This window comes from Microcaecilia unicolor, chromosome 5 (assembly GCF_901765095.1).
Source record: "Microcaecilia unicolor chromosome 5, aMicUni1.1, whole genome shotgun sequence".
In the NCBI taxonomy this organism is placed as follows: Eukaryota; Metazoa; Chordata; class Amphibia; order Gymnophiona; family Siphonopidae; genus Microcaecilia; species Microcaecilia unicolor.
This window is the reverse complement of record NC_044035.1, coordinates 98,861,818-98,878,454: the sequence shown is the minus strand read 5'-3', so window position 1 is coordinate 98,878,454 and position 16,637 is coordinate 98,861,818. Positions and strand designations below refer to the sequence as shown.

General features: G+C 45.5%; 1 protein-coding gene across 2 annotated transcripts in view; it reads right to left on the bottom strand.

The window, feature by feature from the left end:
• NRBF2 (nuclear receptor binding factor 2) overlaps positions 1 to 15,247 on the bottom strand; it is a 30,876-nt gene extending 15,629 nt beyond the window's left edge. Inside the window, exons 1-2 of one of the 2 annotated variants that reach the window (XM_030203122.1) lie at positions 15,036 to 15,247; positions 1,199 to 1,283 (exon numbers count right to left, since the gene is read on the bottom strand). In XM_030203122.1, the coding sequence (XP_030058982.1) occupies positions 1,199 to 1,283; positions 15,036 to 15,065 (115 nt within the window). In that variant the 5' untranslated portion in view covers positions 15,066 to 15,247. Of the gene's footprint in view, positions 1 to 1,187; positions 1,284 to 15,035 lie in introns of those variants that run through there. The other variant, XM_030203123.1, reaches the window with a different exon arrangement.
• Between the last annotated feature and the right edge of the window lie 1,390 nt (positions 15,248 to 16,637).

Below are 16,637 nucleotides of genomic sequence, written 5' to 3'. Positions count from 1 at the left end.
GATATATGCAAAGCGAGAGGAATCAATGATGATACCCAACGTTATTAATTAATGAATTAGGTAGTGTTATCGGGGAAGAGGAGAGGTGGGTTTAGGGGGAAAAGTTCAATCTTGGCCATGTTCAGTTTCAGATGGCGGTGAGACATCCAGGCAGCAATGTCAAGCAAGCAGGCTGAGCCTTTAGTCCTTGATGTCCTGTGAAGGGTGGCATATCAAGTCTATAATAAACTAAACTTGATTCCTGCTGAAATTCTGGTGTGGAGAGTTAGATCTGAGAGTCATCAGTGTAAGGATGATACTGAAAATCATGAAAGGAGATCAGAGCACCAAGGGAATGAAGAAAAAGACAGAAGAGACAAGGTCCTAAGACAGAGCCCTGATCTCCTCCCATGGTCTAATTATTTAATTTTTGACTGCTGACACGTAGTGAGATATTATGAGAACCATCGACAATGGCATCAAGGAGCAAAGGGACCTACTGCACTGAACAAGGATATGGTTTATTTTTGAATGTATAATATGTAAACTAATTTTTAATAGCTTGTCATCTTAAAGGATCAGATAATACTAAAGGGTTTTTCTCATTTTAGGTCTACAGAAAAATGCTTAGTGTATTGGTACCAAAATGTAACTCTTCACCTACCAAAAATTTGACTTTATAACGGCATAAACCATTTAATAAGAAAATGATTTTACACCAAGATCAGGACTTGAGAACATTTGATCTTCTCCCTTCTTTCCCTTGACCTCTCACTTTCCAGTTCTAAGGTAGGAGAGCCCTCAATTTTCAGTCATACAAGTTTTAAATCAGTATTCTACAGCACTTGTCCAGTAGATTACACATTTCAAGGTCTGAAATGCTAGCATAAGCATTTACCATGTATGTCTAAGTCTAATTTTCACTGCCACTCACAGGTACACCTTTGTGGCTCATAAGAATCCAGACCAGAATCAAATAGTCAAAAAGGTAGGTGTCATATCTTTTGTTCCCTAAATAATATACCCTGCAAGTTGGTAGACAAATTTCCAGTGGATGCTACTGAAAAGTGAACAAATCTCATTTCTGGTTTTGGAAACTTCAAAGACAATGACAGGTTTGGAAAAGGTTTTTTTTTTGCATTTTTTAAGTTTTTTCTGTCTTGATAATAGGGATGACTCCTTGGCACAAAAATTCAGGATTTACAGACCCAATTCTCACCAGCTGCTTTCTTGTGACAGGCAATGGCTTCTTCGTATTTCCCTGCTGCCAACAGCCGGTCTGCTTTTCTACTCTGCTGATGAGCCTAAAATTCAAAATTAAGCAAACCAAATGTAATTTTTAAATTAATATTAACAGAATAAATGTTTCATTTTTGGGATACTGTTATTTAAAGGTAAACAAACATAGCAATGAGATGCTTGCCAAACTCAAAAATCAATGGTGTATTCATGAATATTGAGACAGTCCAATCTCCTATCAGGTTCCTTATTATTATTATTAAGTTTTCAAAAGAACTGATAGACTGCTTAATATGTACTGGGAGTCTTCAGTACATTGTATTCCATGATACAATCTTAACCAACAGTTGAGCAAAAACCCTTCAAAAAACCCAGGTGGATGCAAGTGGAGAGGAGGGTCGCTGGGCATGGATGGCTGGAGGGGGGGGGGCAGGGAGGGGGTCCTGAGACCAGAGAGGTGGGGGTGGGGAGGAGGCCCTGCGAGGGGGGGCACACACTCTATCTCTCTGTCACACACAGACACAGTCTCACACACACTCTGTCTCTCACACACACTCTGTCTCTCACACACACTCTGTCTCACACACACACAGACACTGTCTCTCACACAAACACACACACACTCTGTATCTCTTTCATTCTCTCTCTGACACACACACTCCATCTCTCACACACACTCTCTCTCAAACATACACACTCCGAGGAAAACCTTGCTAGCACCCGTTTCATTTCTGTCAGAAACGGGCCTTTTTTTTACTAGTATTAATATAAGTTACTGAGACTGATCATTCATGGCCAAAGGCCCAGAGGGAAGCTGCTTCTCAAATTCAAACAGCTCTCATCTTACAGATGAAGAAATCAGCAAGAGCATCCACTGAGGGCTGGTCGGTGGAAGATTGAGAAGCACCTGACAATTTAGTCACCAAAGAAAATAATTTCTTGGGCTTGTTAAAGCTGGCTTGATGCATAGAGCTAGTACCTCAGTTTTCTTTTTTTTTTCCGCGACGAGGTGCAGCAGATTTATTTCTGTGCTCCTTGAACTGCCCAGGAAAAGAGCCTTTTTTTTTCACTAACTCGACTTCTAGTCACTTGTTTTTTAATTTAATTATTATTTATTTATTTTTTTAAATGTGCTGCAACTGAATCCTCCTTGCTTGCCAATTTAAGAGAAGCTGCTTCTGGAACCATGGGTTTGTAGGTTAGAGGATAAGCATGTCAATTCTAACAGATGCAAGGTGATTCAGGAATTCATGAACAGAGAGGTTTCAAGAGGCAACCTGAAAATCCAAAGAAAGCACAGCAAACGTTTTAAAGCAGTTTCTGAGCTAAATTGGGCAAATTGTCAACCCAAACTTTCCCTAATCCACATGAAGAGATAAGAGCATCACAATGCGGAACCTGTGGGAAGGCACAAGGAAGACCAAATGAAATAAGGTCATGATCAAACCAAGAGATTGGGAAAGAAATCAAAAGCTACAGAGCTTATAGTGGGAGAGATCTGAAGAGAAGAACAAATCAAGGTACTGTATGCCTAGCAGCATATGTCAGAAATAAAGCTCCAATGTTCCTTCAGAAAGAAATATATTTAGTTTGCCCTTTGGTATGTATTTATTTGAACTCAATTTTTCTTATAGAATAAAACCATTGTATCAAAATATCTTCTTGCTAAATGAATTCATCTTAGTACAGGTGCATAAACAGTAATAAAGGCAAATCCAAGTGTACCCATGAAATGAAACCACATCCCATCAATAGTTCAGGGACCAATCTTACCAAGCATATCTAAATGACTAAAAAAACTCATTTCCTGTATCCAGGGTCGTCTTGTTGTTATGCATATAAAAAGCCAGCTGTATGGGAAACTACATTTCATGATCAGAAAGTGCATAAAATAAGCACGCTCCCCATTAAACCAAACTGTATAATAATATTACAGAATGATGCATTACAGCACCTATGTAAAAACATGTGTTCAACCTCCCTTTCTATAAATGTAATTACATGCCAGGAAGAATGTGTTAATTCTAAAACTTATTCCACATCCAAGCAATTAGGAAGGTTTCTGCTTTAAAACACTGGACGGTTAAAAAACAGAAGGGACAAAGTTGAGGAAGAAATAGTGAACTGCAAGCGGTAATCTGAATATCCAAAGATAAGCCTAAAAATAAGAGTAGTGCAGTGACAAAAATTTTAAAATCCTCAAACAAAATATCAGAAAGGGCCTCCCTCCACTGCAGGGGCTACCTGAGTGAATTTATACTACTAGAGAAATGTGTGGTAATCTAGATGAATTAGGCAACTTGGAACACCAAGTCAATGTTACGTGTGAGGAAAGGGTAACTGAAAACAGAGGCATTGCACAATAATGATCCAACAACAAAAAGAATCAAAACTAAGCTGGCAAGCAAAATTGCTAACCCAAGGACACCAAGCTATGACTTCACACATGGCGTTATGCCACCAGGCAAGGTTTTGGTGTGTGGGTGTGATAGCAAGGTAACATAGCTGCACGTTTAGACTGGAATTGAATATGCCAAGAGGAAGCACGATGTGCCAACTTAGGAAGTATGTCCCATGTATAGAGTGCAGCAAAGTGGAAACAGCAGAATCAGGAGCTGGTGATGGAGCAGGGCACAGATAACATCAACTTGCCCAATACACAGAAGGCTACTGAAGGAGGGAGTGGTGGAAAAGAGACGCTGCCCCCAGATGCCAGCCAGGTTTTTTGTTTTAGGGGAGGGGGGGGGGGGCATTTGAGGAGATGCTGGAAGGTCAAAAAACCAACAGAATGTGGCCTTTATGATGTGGTGTGCAGAAAGGGGGGGGGGGGGTGCAAAATACAAACAGTGGCCCCTGGAAGCTGGAAACCCATGGTATGCCACTGCAGAGCTGACAAAGAAAACAGGGATAGGGATTAGGCAATATCCCTCCTCCCCTACCTGTTGGAACAATAAGGAGTGAAAAACAAACATGTGTCTACATCTCTCCTTCACCCCTCGGGCCATACACAGCTGATCTGGGGCCAGGGCAGCAGGTGAATGAAAAAAAAATATGTTTTTCTTCATAGCCCTAGATAAGGCCTCAAAGGGGTAGCTGCTGGGCTACAGGGGTGGATGTTGAAAGTGGGCACAGGAGTACCCATTTATAATTGGCAACTCCGCTACTTTTATTAACAAACAAACAAAAACAAGGGAACATGCCAGAGGGCCAAATAAGATGAGGATGAAGGTCAGAAAAACTGCTACAGAGAAAACAGTCACCTGTATTTTTATTTATTTTTGTTACATTTGTACCCCGCGCTTTCCCACTCATGCGGCTTACATGGGGCAATGGAGGGTTAAGTGACTTGCCCAGAGTCACAAGGAGCTGCCTGTGCCTGAAGTGGGAACATGCCAGAGGGCCAAATAAGATGAGGATGAAGCTCAGAAAAATTGCTACAGAGAAAACAGTCACCTGTATTATTTAAAATCAGCCTAGATTTTGTCCAAAAGAGAAATAAATTGCTTGAAAAATGGAATAGAAGTAGCATCAAGAGGATTTTACCATCTTTCTTTTCCAATGCATTTGTCAAAAGAGAAGGACATTTTTCATATTACTTTCTATGTCTTGCAACACATGAACCTAGGGGGGGGGGGGGGGGGGGAACAGTTGCATAGGCAGCAGAATGGGGTCATAGCCTTACCATGAATCCTCTTTTATGCTGCCTCCTCCCTTTTTCCTTCCCTTCAGGGTCCCTATTTGTCACACCCATTTCCTCCTCCCACTGTGAGCACAATCTGCTGTCACAGTTACCTCTTCCTCCCTCCCTTTCCAGCCATGGCAGCCAATAATTTTGGATTATATTTAAAAATGCTGATAAATTGAAAAAAAACATTATAAAGTTATGTTTCTGCTTAAATTCAATTCCTGCCTACTAACTACAGATCACATTTAATGAACTAAACAGAAGTGCTTACCATGGGGCACTTTCAGACATCCTGTGGTAAGTTCTAGGTTAGCACGCATACCCCCACCCCCTTACACATGTACTAAAAAAAACTTTTCACTGTGGAGGAGGCATGTCTGGGAGCAGAGAGTAGGTGTGTCTACACTAATCAGTTAGTGCAGCTACACTGCTGTGTGCTGAGTAGCATGTGATTAGCTTATGAAACCTTACCCAGGGCTGGCATAACCACAGGACCAGGTAAGGTTCTGGCCCAGGACACCGGTGATTAAGGGCGCCAAAATACCCAGTCTCTGACCTCACCTGGTCTACAGAGTAGGCCTTTTCTACCACCACCCCTTCCCATTTGGTCTCTCCTTTTCTCTCCCCTTCACACAGGTCTAGCACTGCTCCATCACCCCCATGGTCTTCTCTCTGCTGCATCCTGTGTCTTCAGATGCAATTTCCTGTAGGCGGGACATGGAAGAGGGAAGACCCTGGGGATGGCCAAAGGCAGCCTGTCATGCTGCTGTTGCTATGCTCGGCAACCGATGTAGCATTTACAGGAAGTGGGGAAGTGAGAGAGGGGAGGGAGCAGTGTCAGACCTGCGAGGAAGAGAACAGAGGGGGACAGATGCCGAAGCTACAAGGGGGGGGGGGGGGGGGGCGCTGCCAAAGCAAGTTGGCTAAGGGTCTCACTATCCCTTGAACCCAGCCCTGCCCTTACCACCTACAAAACTATAAGGGCTCATGCGCCAATCTTTTTTAATGGCTACACACTAATGGAGTGGTTTTGTGTTAATTTGGAGATTTGTTAGATTTTTTCTAAGTTTAAGTTTATTCAGAAGATTGGAGGAATGTTTTAAACAACCTTCTATGTATTTATATTGTAGGGGAATGTCCTTGAGACAGCCCATTGCGGGCGAAACGTGCATGTCGGACGTTTGATCCCCCGAGTCCGACAAAATCAAAAAATTAAAAAGATAAGTGCTTAAAAATGTTTAAAGTGAAATAATGGTTGATATGATATAAAATAATACTGGTTAGATTAAATAAGAACAAGAACCTATGAAGAACTAAATGTTCTATGAAGAACCTATGAAGAACTAGATGTCGTTAAGTTGACCTTATATATAAGAAGGGCGACTGACATCGCTGAGGTTCAAGATAAAATATATATATATTGAATCATTTGAAGTAAATTGTACATTCATATATACATATAAAGTTTTCTATCTCTAAATTGAAGAGGATCTAGAATGACTTAAACTGGATTATTATATTACTAATAGCTACGAGTTGAAAATCTGGTTAAAAGAGGAATAATAAACAGTTTCTGCCTATTGACTAGTGGTACACACTAATGGAAACATTACCACTTGGCCATTAATACGAAAATGTTAAAATTAGCAATTTTACAGCTGCATTAAAAATGGCCTTAGTGGGTGGGAAAGATCGGGTGAACTAAAGCCACTTTTTAGTACTGCTTTGTAGAATGACCCCTTAGGATGTATTTCAGGGATTATGAACAAACTGCACATGAGTGCTAAAAAGCAGGTCAGATTTTCAGAATAGTCATTTATACAATTAATCTAGCTCTCAGATGAAATGTGTGCAAATTATTTCTCATGAACATTCATTGTTAAAATCTTGAAACAGACCTGTTTCAGAACTCAAGGGAGTCTACCTTGTTTTTCAGTGGAAAAGGGGAAGGTATTTGAGATGCACAAAGCAATGGTCTGTTCAAAACACAAAACATTACAGACAATATGGATTCTCAGATTTGCTCCAACAGGACCAAATGATTGAAAGTTAGCTGCACAAAGGCACCAAAATAACGAGAGGCTAGAGAAATACCAACTGTTTTTAAGATTTTATAAGTACAGATAGAGCTATGCTCTATGTATGTGTGCCTGAGCAGCTATAGCCAGATGAATATTATTCATGATATTTATTACTGGGATTTATTAACTACCTTTATTACTACTACTAATCATTTCTATAGCGTGACTAACTGTACACAGATACATTATATGCAGGTTCTTTCTCTGTCCCTAGAGGGCTCACAAGGGACAATTATGTTCTTACCTTGGTAATTTTCTTTCCTTTAGTCACAGCAGATGAATCCATTAACTGATGGGTTGTATCCGCCTACCAGCAGGTGGAGATAGAGAACACTGAAAAACCACAGTGATCCTTGGACGGCTAGCCACAACTGCCTTCAGTATTTGAGATTTCCAAAGCAGAGTGAACCATAAAGGTAGAATAACAAACTTTCCTCGCAACAAACGCCCCAGAACAGGAGCAATAACCATACAAAGGAGGGATAATCTCAACCTCCTGTAGTAGAACATCATGTAGAAATTCTGAGAACTGGTTTCCAACTTCTCCCAATGAGATCTATATCTGCATGAAAGCTCTGAACAAAAAACAAAGTCAGACAGGGAGGGATCATGGATTCTTCTGCTGTGACTAAAGGAAAGAAAATTACCAAGGTAAGAACCTAATTTTCCCTTCCTTGTCATCAGCAGCAGATGAATCCATGAACTGATGGGATGTACCAAAGCACTCCCTACTTAGGGTGGGAACAGGCCACTCCGCGAGCAAGCACTTGTGCTCCAAAAATTGTGTCCTGCTTCGCTGCAACATCCAGCCTGTAATGCTGGACAAATGAGAGCTGAGAAGACCAAGTAGCCGTACTACAGATCTCTTGAAGAGAGAGAGAGTGCACCCGTTTCAGCCCACGAAGAGGAAATCGCTCTCGTGGAATGCGCCTTAAACGCTTCAGGCAGAGACCGGCCTGAAAGCAGATACGCAGAAAAAATGACTTCCTTGAGCCAACGATCTATAGTGGCCTTAGACGCCGGACACCCGCGTTGAGGACCTGTCAAAAATACAAAAAGGTAATCAGAAGTCCTGAAGTCATTTGAGATCTGTAGATACTGCAACAGCGCCCTATGGACATCCAAAAAGATGTAACTGCCCAAAGGAGTCCAGGAAATCTTCCCTAGAAAAGGAAGTAAGAAAAATGGGCTGGTTCGGGTGAAACCCTGAAACCACTTTAGGCAGGAAGGAAGGCACAGTACATACCGTTACTCCGGACTCCGAGAATTGTAGAAAAGGGTCCCGACAGGACAGCGCCTGCAGCTCAGACACGTGTCTAGCCGATGTCATGGCCACCAAAAAGACTGTCTTGAGAGTCACATCCTTCTCCGAAGCTCGCTTAAGCGGCTCGAAGGGCAAACACTGGAGAGCCTTCAACACCAGCCCCAGGTTCCAGGCCAGACAAGGCGACCACACGGGAGGACGGAGCCTAAGCACCCCTCTGAGGAATTGGGCAATGTCCGGATGAGCAGCAAGGGACAAGCCAGAGACCCTCCCTCGATAGCATGCCAATGCTGCCACTTGAACCCGCAGGGAATTGTAAGCCAGGCCTTTTTGTAAACCATCCTGCAAAAAGTCCAGCACCGGCGAGACAGAAGCCCACGTGGGAGTGATCTCCTTTGAAACACATCACACCTCAAACTTGCGCCAGATCCGAGCATAAGCTGCGGAGGTGGAACGCTTGCGGGCCTGCAAGAGAGTGGAAATGACCTTGTTAGAATAGCCCTTGTCTCTCAATTGCGCCCTCTCAAGAGCCAGGCAATAAGACCAAATCGGCAGGGATCCTCCATAGACACCGGACCCTGAACCAACAGGTTCAGCACCAGGGGCAAATGAAATGGAGCCTCCACCATCATCCGGAGATCCGCATACCACGGACGCCTTGGCCAATCCGGAGCGATAAGAATCACCAATCTCCGGTGTAGTCGAATACGAAGTAGGACTCGCCCTATCAAGGGCCAAGGCGGGAACACATACAGGAGGCCCGAGGGCCAGGGTTGAGCCAGAGCATCCAACCCTGCCGAGTGAGGATCTCTCCTTCTGCTGAAAAAGCGAGGCACTTTGGCGTATGCACTTGACACCATTAGATCCATTCCGGGTGTCCCCCATTTGGCACAAATTTGAAGAAAAACTTCTGCCAGTTCCCATTCCGCCGGGTCGATTTGATGCCTGCTGAGAAAATCGGCTTGAACGTTGCTCTGACCTGCTATGTGAGCTGCCTACAAAAGCTGAAGGTGCAGCTTGGCCCAGTGGCAAATCTGGGCGGCGGCCAGGGCCCTGCACTGAGTGCCTCCCTGACGATTTATGTATGCCACCGCTGTCGTGTTGTCTGACAGAACCCGGACAGCAAGCCCCCTTCAGAGTCTTTTGAAAGGCCATAAGAGCCTGTAATATCGCTCTCAGTTCCAAGTGATTGATGGACCACCCCGCTTCCACGGGTGTCCACAGACCCTGAGCATAGCTTCCCTGGCATTGCGCTCCCCAGCCTAGAAGGCTGGCATCTGTTATCACCAGGCACCAAGAAGGAAGCGCAAGAGGCATTCCTTGCCGCTGCATCCTGTCGGAGAGCCACCACTCCATACCGAGTCGGGCCGCAGGGAGCAACGTTAGTCTGCGTTGATATTCCTGGGACATCGGAGACCATTGTTGAAGCAGGGCAATCTGCAGAGGCCTCATACGCGCTCTCGCCCAAGGAACCACCTCCAAGGTGGCCGTCATCAACCCCAGAAGCTGGACAAAGTCCCAAGCTCGCGGGCGAGGCATCCGCAGGAGCAGACGGACCTGATTCTGAAGCTTGCACCACCTTTGGTCGGGGAGAAAGACAAACCCCAAGGCCGTGTCGAACCGGACCCCCAAATACTCGAGAGACAGAGGGGATCAGGTGACTTTTGGGTATTTTTATATATATGTTTGTATATATATTTTTATTTGAATTGTGTTAGTAAATTACGTTCTTAACGATCTGCTTTGTACATTTTCCATCTTGGAGCTTGCAGACCGTCTGCCTTTGTGCTTTCTTGGACCACTCTGGCTGTGGCAAGATGACTTTCGGTTGCCGAATCCGCTCTGATGAGCCAGTCGTCGAGATAAGGGTGAACTCTGATACCCTCTCTTGCCTGAGACAGGCAGCTACGACCACCATTACCTTGGAAAAGGTACGGGGAGCTGTGGCTAGGCCGAAAGGCAAGGCCCGAAAATGGAAATGTTGTCCCAACACCGCAAACCGGAGAAACCGCTGATCCGGGGGCCAGATAGGAATGTGCAAATACGCTTCTTTTAGGTCCAGAGACGTGAGCAACTCTCCTGGCAATGACGAAGCGCAGGGTTTCCATGCGAAAGTGTCGTACTCTGAGGGCCTTGTTGACTCTTTGTAAGTCGAGGATCAGTCTGAAAGACCCGCCTTTTCGAGGCACGACAAAATTAATGGAATAGCGGCCGCAGCCGCGTTCGGCGGGAGGCACAGGGATCACCACTCCGAGGTGCAACAAGACTTGTAAGGCCTCCTCTACTGCCGCCCATTTTACGGCAGTGCCGCATCGGGACTCCACAAACACGTCTCTCACCGGGGCACCGAATTCCAGTCGGTAATCTTCTCTGATCAGGTCCAGGACCCACTGAACCGAGGTAATCTTGGTCCACTCCTCTAGAAAAAGGGAAAGATGTACTCCTACTGCAGGAATCGAGGAGTGGACCGGCGTCCCATCATTGTGGAGGACGCCCCTGAACTCCTGGCCTTGAACCGGCCCCTGCGGAACGTTTGTCCGAGCGAAAGGAGTTCCCTCTGCTGAAAACAGGCACATTGAGAAAACCCAGCAGAGCGCCCCGGGCGATACCTGCGAGCTTCACGGAAGTGAGGTCTGGAAGAGGAGGGAAACACAGGACCCTTGGAAGAAGGCCTCGGCCTATCCTCAGGTAACCGCTGGGGCTTAGAGTCCCCCACGTCTTTCACAATCTTCTCCAATTCCTCTCCAAATAACAGGAGGCCCAGAGAGGGTAACCTCACCAGCCTTTACTTAGAGGCCATTTCAGCCGCCCAATTCTGCAGCCAAAGAAGGCAGCGGGCAGAAACCGCCACACACATCTGTTTAGCCGAAGCTCTGACCAGATCATAAAGGGCGTCAGCCAAAAATGACAGGGCCGACTCCATCCGCGGGGCAACCTCAGAGAGGGACCCCGCACCATCCGCGGGCTGTTCCACCGCCTGTTGCAACCAGGAAAGACATGCCCGGGCTGCATAGGAACTGCAAACAGACACCCTTAAGGCAAGGCCCGCAATTTCAAAGGACCGCTTCAGCGTGGATTCCAGCCGCCGGTCCTGTATGCTTTCAAAGCGACCCCTCCCTCTACTGGGAAATTGGTCTTTTTAGTCACCGCCGTGACCAACGCATCCACTTTAGGCATCCCCAAAGGGGCCAAGTGCTCCTCACTCAGAGGGTAAAGCTGACCCATAGCCCTGGCCACTTTCAAAGGCCCATCGGGGTCAGACCATTGAGCTGAAATAAGCTCTTGGATGGAGTCATGCACCAGAAAGGCCCGAGTAGGCTTCTTAGTACTCGCCATCCTAAGATTAACAGAGGAGGCCTCGCCTTCTGCAGGATCATCAATCGAGAGGGCCTGCAAGGCGTCAGCAATGAGAGCTGGCAGCTCGTTGTGGTGGAAAATCTGAACCGCATTGGGATCATCCAAATCCAGTGGCAAACAGGCACCCTCCTCTGGATCATCCATCCCCGAGGGCCTGCCAGATCCCTCAGACTCCCCACAGCCTGACCAACGGGGGGGGGGGGGGGGGGGGGGGGGGGGTGAAAGATATGCGCCACTTTCAGAAGGGGAATTTACCAGTCTATTTTTAGTGTGTTTCCAACGCTCGGGGGAGAAAATAACATCTGAAGCCATCCCCGGGGCATCAACACCCGGAGGGAACCCAGGATGCAACACAGTGTCAGACACTTGGCTTTATGCATTAAAAGCACAAACTCAGAGGAGAAAAACTCACCCTGACCCTCCGCCTCCGAATTAGGAGAAACGGACGTTGGAACTCCTCTGGCAGCCTCTAAACGAGGCGTCCCCCTGCACTCAGACTCCTCCGCAACTGCAAGGGTTGAGACATGCGGCGCTTCCAAAATGGCACCCGCTGCCAGCTCCATCAAGCGGGAAGAATCATCGCTCGCCATGCTCATACTAGCTAGAGCATCTAAGGAGCACGTTTTGCACAGCCCCGCTGCTGATCTGCGTTTACCACAACAGGAGCAGCGCTTAACTCCCTCAGCAGCCATCGCCCGACTGGACGGAAATATAGCAATAAAATGGCGGCTTTGCACCAAACTTTACCCTATTCGGAACGGCGTCCGCGGGACCTCCCCAGAGGAGCTGGGCACCACTCTCACCTCAGAAGACCGAGTCAATGAGCTCCGGTCAAGCTGCACTGAACCAGAATCTCTGGGAAAAGCCTCAGAACAGCCACGCAGTAAAAGCGCACTCTTTTTTTTTTTTTTTTAAACGCTGTGAGGAAAGTTGGAGGCAGGCAGCAAAGAAGGACTCTGGGAGGACGGTGGAATGGGTAAGGCAGGGAAAGGGCGAACCTATATACCTTTAAAGTGGGCACCACCAGCCACAACACCCCTGCTCAACTGGCAAAGCACAGGAGCCACCCCAGGTAGAAATCCAGGAGCTGATCAAGCTAAGTCCACACCTGCTGGGAGATAGATTGTAAGCTCTTTTGAGCAGGGACTGTCTTTTCTTCATGTTCAATTGTGAAGCGCCGCTTACAACTGGTAGCGCTATAGAAATGATTTATAGTAGTAGATAGAGAAATACTGAAGGCAGTTGTGGCTAGCCGTCCAAGGGTCACTGTGGTTTTTCAGTGTTCTCTATCTCCACCTGCTGGTAGGCGGATACAACCCATCAGTTAATGGATTCATCTGCTGCTGATGACAAGGAATCTAAGTTTTTGTACCTGGGGCAATGGAGGGTTAAGTGCTACTACTTATTTATAAAGCACTACTAGACATACACAGCGCTGTACACTTGAACATGAAGAGACAGTGCCTGCTCGACAGAGCTTACAATCTAATCTGGACAAACAGGACAAATAAAAGGATAAGGGAATTACTTAAGGTGGAAATGATAAAACAGACATGGGTACTGAACAAGCGAATACGAGTTAGGAGTTAAAAGCAGCCTCAAAATGGTGGGCTTATAGCCTAGATTTGAAGATGGCCAGAGATGGAGCATGACATACTAGCTCAGGAAGTCTATTCCAAGTGTATGGTGCAGCAAGATAAAAGGAATGGAGTCTGCAGTTGACAGTGGAGGAGACAGAGATTTACCCAATGAACGGAGCTCCCGGGAAGGAGTGTAGGGAGAGGTACTGAGAAGCTGCAGAGTAAATGCACTTGTAAGTCAGTAAAAGGAGTTTGAACTGTACGCGGAACAGAGAGGGAGCCAATGAAGTGACTTTAGGAGAGGGTTAATATAAGCAGAGCAACACTGGTGGAATATAAGTCATGCAGCAGACTATTAAGGATTTAGAATGAGATGAAACTCGGGTGTTCAATCCTTAAAGTCTTTTTAAAGACTATTAAGCGCAATTCATTTTTATTCTACGGATAATACACTGTACTACTTCAATCCAAAACCCCTGATGCAGGCCTTGTGGCCGAATCACGGTCCGTGTTGGGTCATTTGTATTCAGTAAAGACCTTCTACCAATCATCATTTGCTTCGCTTGATTTTGTCACACCAAGTTTAGCCATTTTTAGTTCTAAAACTGCCCTCAACTTATCCATGAGATCGACTTATAAATATATATACACAGGTAGGTTAAAATGTGGATTATATTTTCACTGTGAATTATAATTTATGTTCTGTAAACTACTCTTAAAATACTATTTTCATCTTTTATTTCACAGTTAGATGTATGGTTTGATGAAACATCACCAACCTAACATTAATCCTCAGAAGTATTTGTATTTTTAAAAATAAAATGCATGCATAACATACACAAACGTATGGAGGTGATGGCTGAACTTAGTTATGCAGAAGTTGTCCTTAATAAATGAAAACAAACTGGCAGGTTTCCGATTCCTGAAGAATGGAGTCATCTCTAACTCATTAAAATAAAATCTTCATGTTTCCTCCATCTAATTACAGCTTCCTATAGTTAGTGAGAAATGATGCCTAACTGGCATGTTGCTCTCTGTTGAACTATTTTGAGATGATTTTGTACCGAATTTCCTATTTGGGATTTAAAAAGTCTCAAGAATAGAACGGCACAGCCATTCAAGTTACCACTTAGAGCTCTAGTCAGAAAGCAGCATAGTGTGTTGCTTGTTTAGTTTCTTTCACCTGCAACTCTTCAAAAACAAAAAAAACAAAAAACAATAGGATTTATTTCAAAGCATGGTATGCTGAAACGTCCTGGACAGACAGGAGTACCAGTCATGATTATTTCATAACAGCCTAGTAACAATGCATTACCACACCAGCCCACTGCGGCAAAATAGGTACAGGAATTTCTTCAAATGGACCGTATCGATCGCTGAACTGGTGCATAACTTTGGAAAGCTCGCGTCCCTCACCCACCCCCATTATCAAATTAAAGCAAAAGATCCTGATCCACATTTAATTTCAATTTCGTACATTGTCGTCGGGGGCAGATATTTCTAAATTAGAGCCCCTCCCCCCAACCCCCCCCCCCTAAATATAAACAAATAAGCGCTATTGTTATGAAATATTTCACAAACTGTGCCCGCAGATATTCTCAGCAAAAGACAACACGTCAGAGACTGCGCAGAAGCTCTAAAGAGCAGGGACAACAAGGCGAGGGGAGGCATTATTAGGAGGGGGAGGGGGATTCGAATTAAAGGACATATTTATTAACTTATTTTGCTGCCTCACGACAGCAAAATATCCCAGGTTTTATCCTTCACACACAGAGGGCGAGCCCCCGACTATACTCCCAGCTCTTTGTTCCGAAGGCAAGCTACTGCCTCCGTCGTCAGCGGACACTCACCAGATTCAGAGGGCTTTCCATCACTTCCATAGAGACGGGCTGCAGCCCAAAAACCGGCCGCTACACCGGAGAGGGGAGACTACTAGGACGTGGCATGGGGCCGGGCCGCTAGCACAGGACCTCCAGGCTCCGGCTACCTCGGCTCAACAACAGTATCAACGCCGCTTCCTCGTCCACCAGCGTCCAGCAAGCGCACGTTTCCGCAGCGTCATGACGTCATACCGGCATCTGTGGTGGGAGGAGAGGGAGTAGGGAAAGGAGTGGGGCATGTCGCCTTCCCCACCGAGTAAGAACTCTCGCGATAGGATTATTGGAGTTGCGATTCTCGTTATGGCGACCTTGACCCAGCATCTGATGATAGGAGGAGAGTTCGTGCTACCTCTTGCTGTACTTGAGCAGAAATAGACATCAAGAAAGTAGGGACCATAGAAAAGGGATTTAGGGGGAGGTGTCCATTTGTCTTCTTTATTCCAACTTTGCTACCTCATTCTTTCTTGGGCCCCGCCCCTTTTTTCAGATTGGGAAGTTCTGTTCTAACTTTAGTTCCAGTACTTAGCGCTGGTTCCTGAACTGACCTGGCAGTTATAGGTAACCGATTAACTATCCAGCCACTGGCACTAAATATTGGCAGTATCCGCAAAACTAACAGGTCTGACCTGGCACTAACCAGTTAGTACTGTGGCAGTGAGCCATAATGTTCAGTGGCCAATCTGGTTAAGTGCCACTGAAAATTATGTCGACCCAATTAGTGATATTTAACAGAGGAGGAGCCTCACCTGCCTGATTAAATATCTACCTCTTTGTCTTCCTTCTATTTTCTGTTTTTCTTGTTTTCTCTCCTTTCTGCTATGCTGTTTCAGTTTTCAGATTCATTAACATCCAGGATTTTACCCCCCTCCCCCCTCATCCGGGGCCTTGTCTTTCTCATGCCCCATTCCCAGCTCTCTTCCTCTGCCCCTCAGCCTCTGTCCTATTTTTCTCTTTATTACTCATCCTCGCGCCTTCATCATTTTATACATAGGCAGTGGAATAGTGTGAAGCCAACCAATATTTTGTTCAGCATATCAGCAACTAGGGAGCTTGGGGATGGAGGTGGAGCTGGAGATTGATTTGATTGGCTGGCCCCTCCAACCAAAAAGTTGTTCTGTTTCTAGAGGGTGAAGCAGTTAGGTGCACAGGCAATATTCTCATTGATCCTTCCTGTTGAGGGTAAAGGCCAAATGAGGGAAGCGTGTGAATGGTGCCAGCACGAGCACTTCAGTTTCCTTGATCATATGGGATGTTTTTCCAAGACCTACTGAGCAGAGATGGTGTCCATCTATCAAAGAAGGGAGATATATGTTCTGTAACAGACTGGCTAATGTACTAAAGAGGGCTTTAAACTAGATTCGCTGGGGATGGGTGAGAAAAGCCCCAAAGTCAGTAACAACTCTCAGGAATGTAAGATATGTAATACTTTTATAGAAAGGGGAAAAAATAGAAATATCTGGAGAGCTTTGTATACCAATGCCCGTAGTATGGGAAACACATTTCTTGATCTAGATGTGGTAATGGTGGAAGCCGACTTGGAGAACCATGGCTGGGATATAGTTATACCTAGCT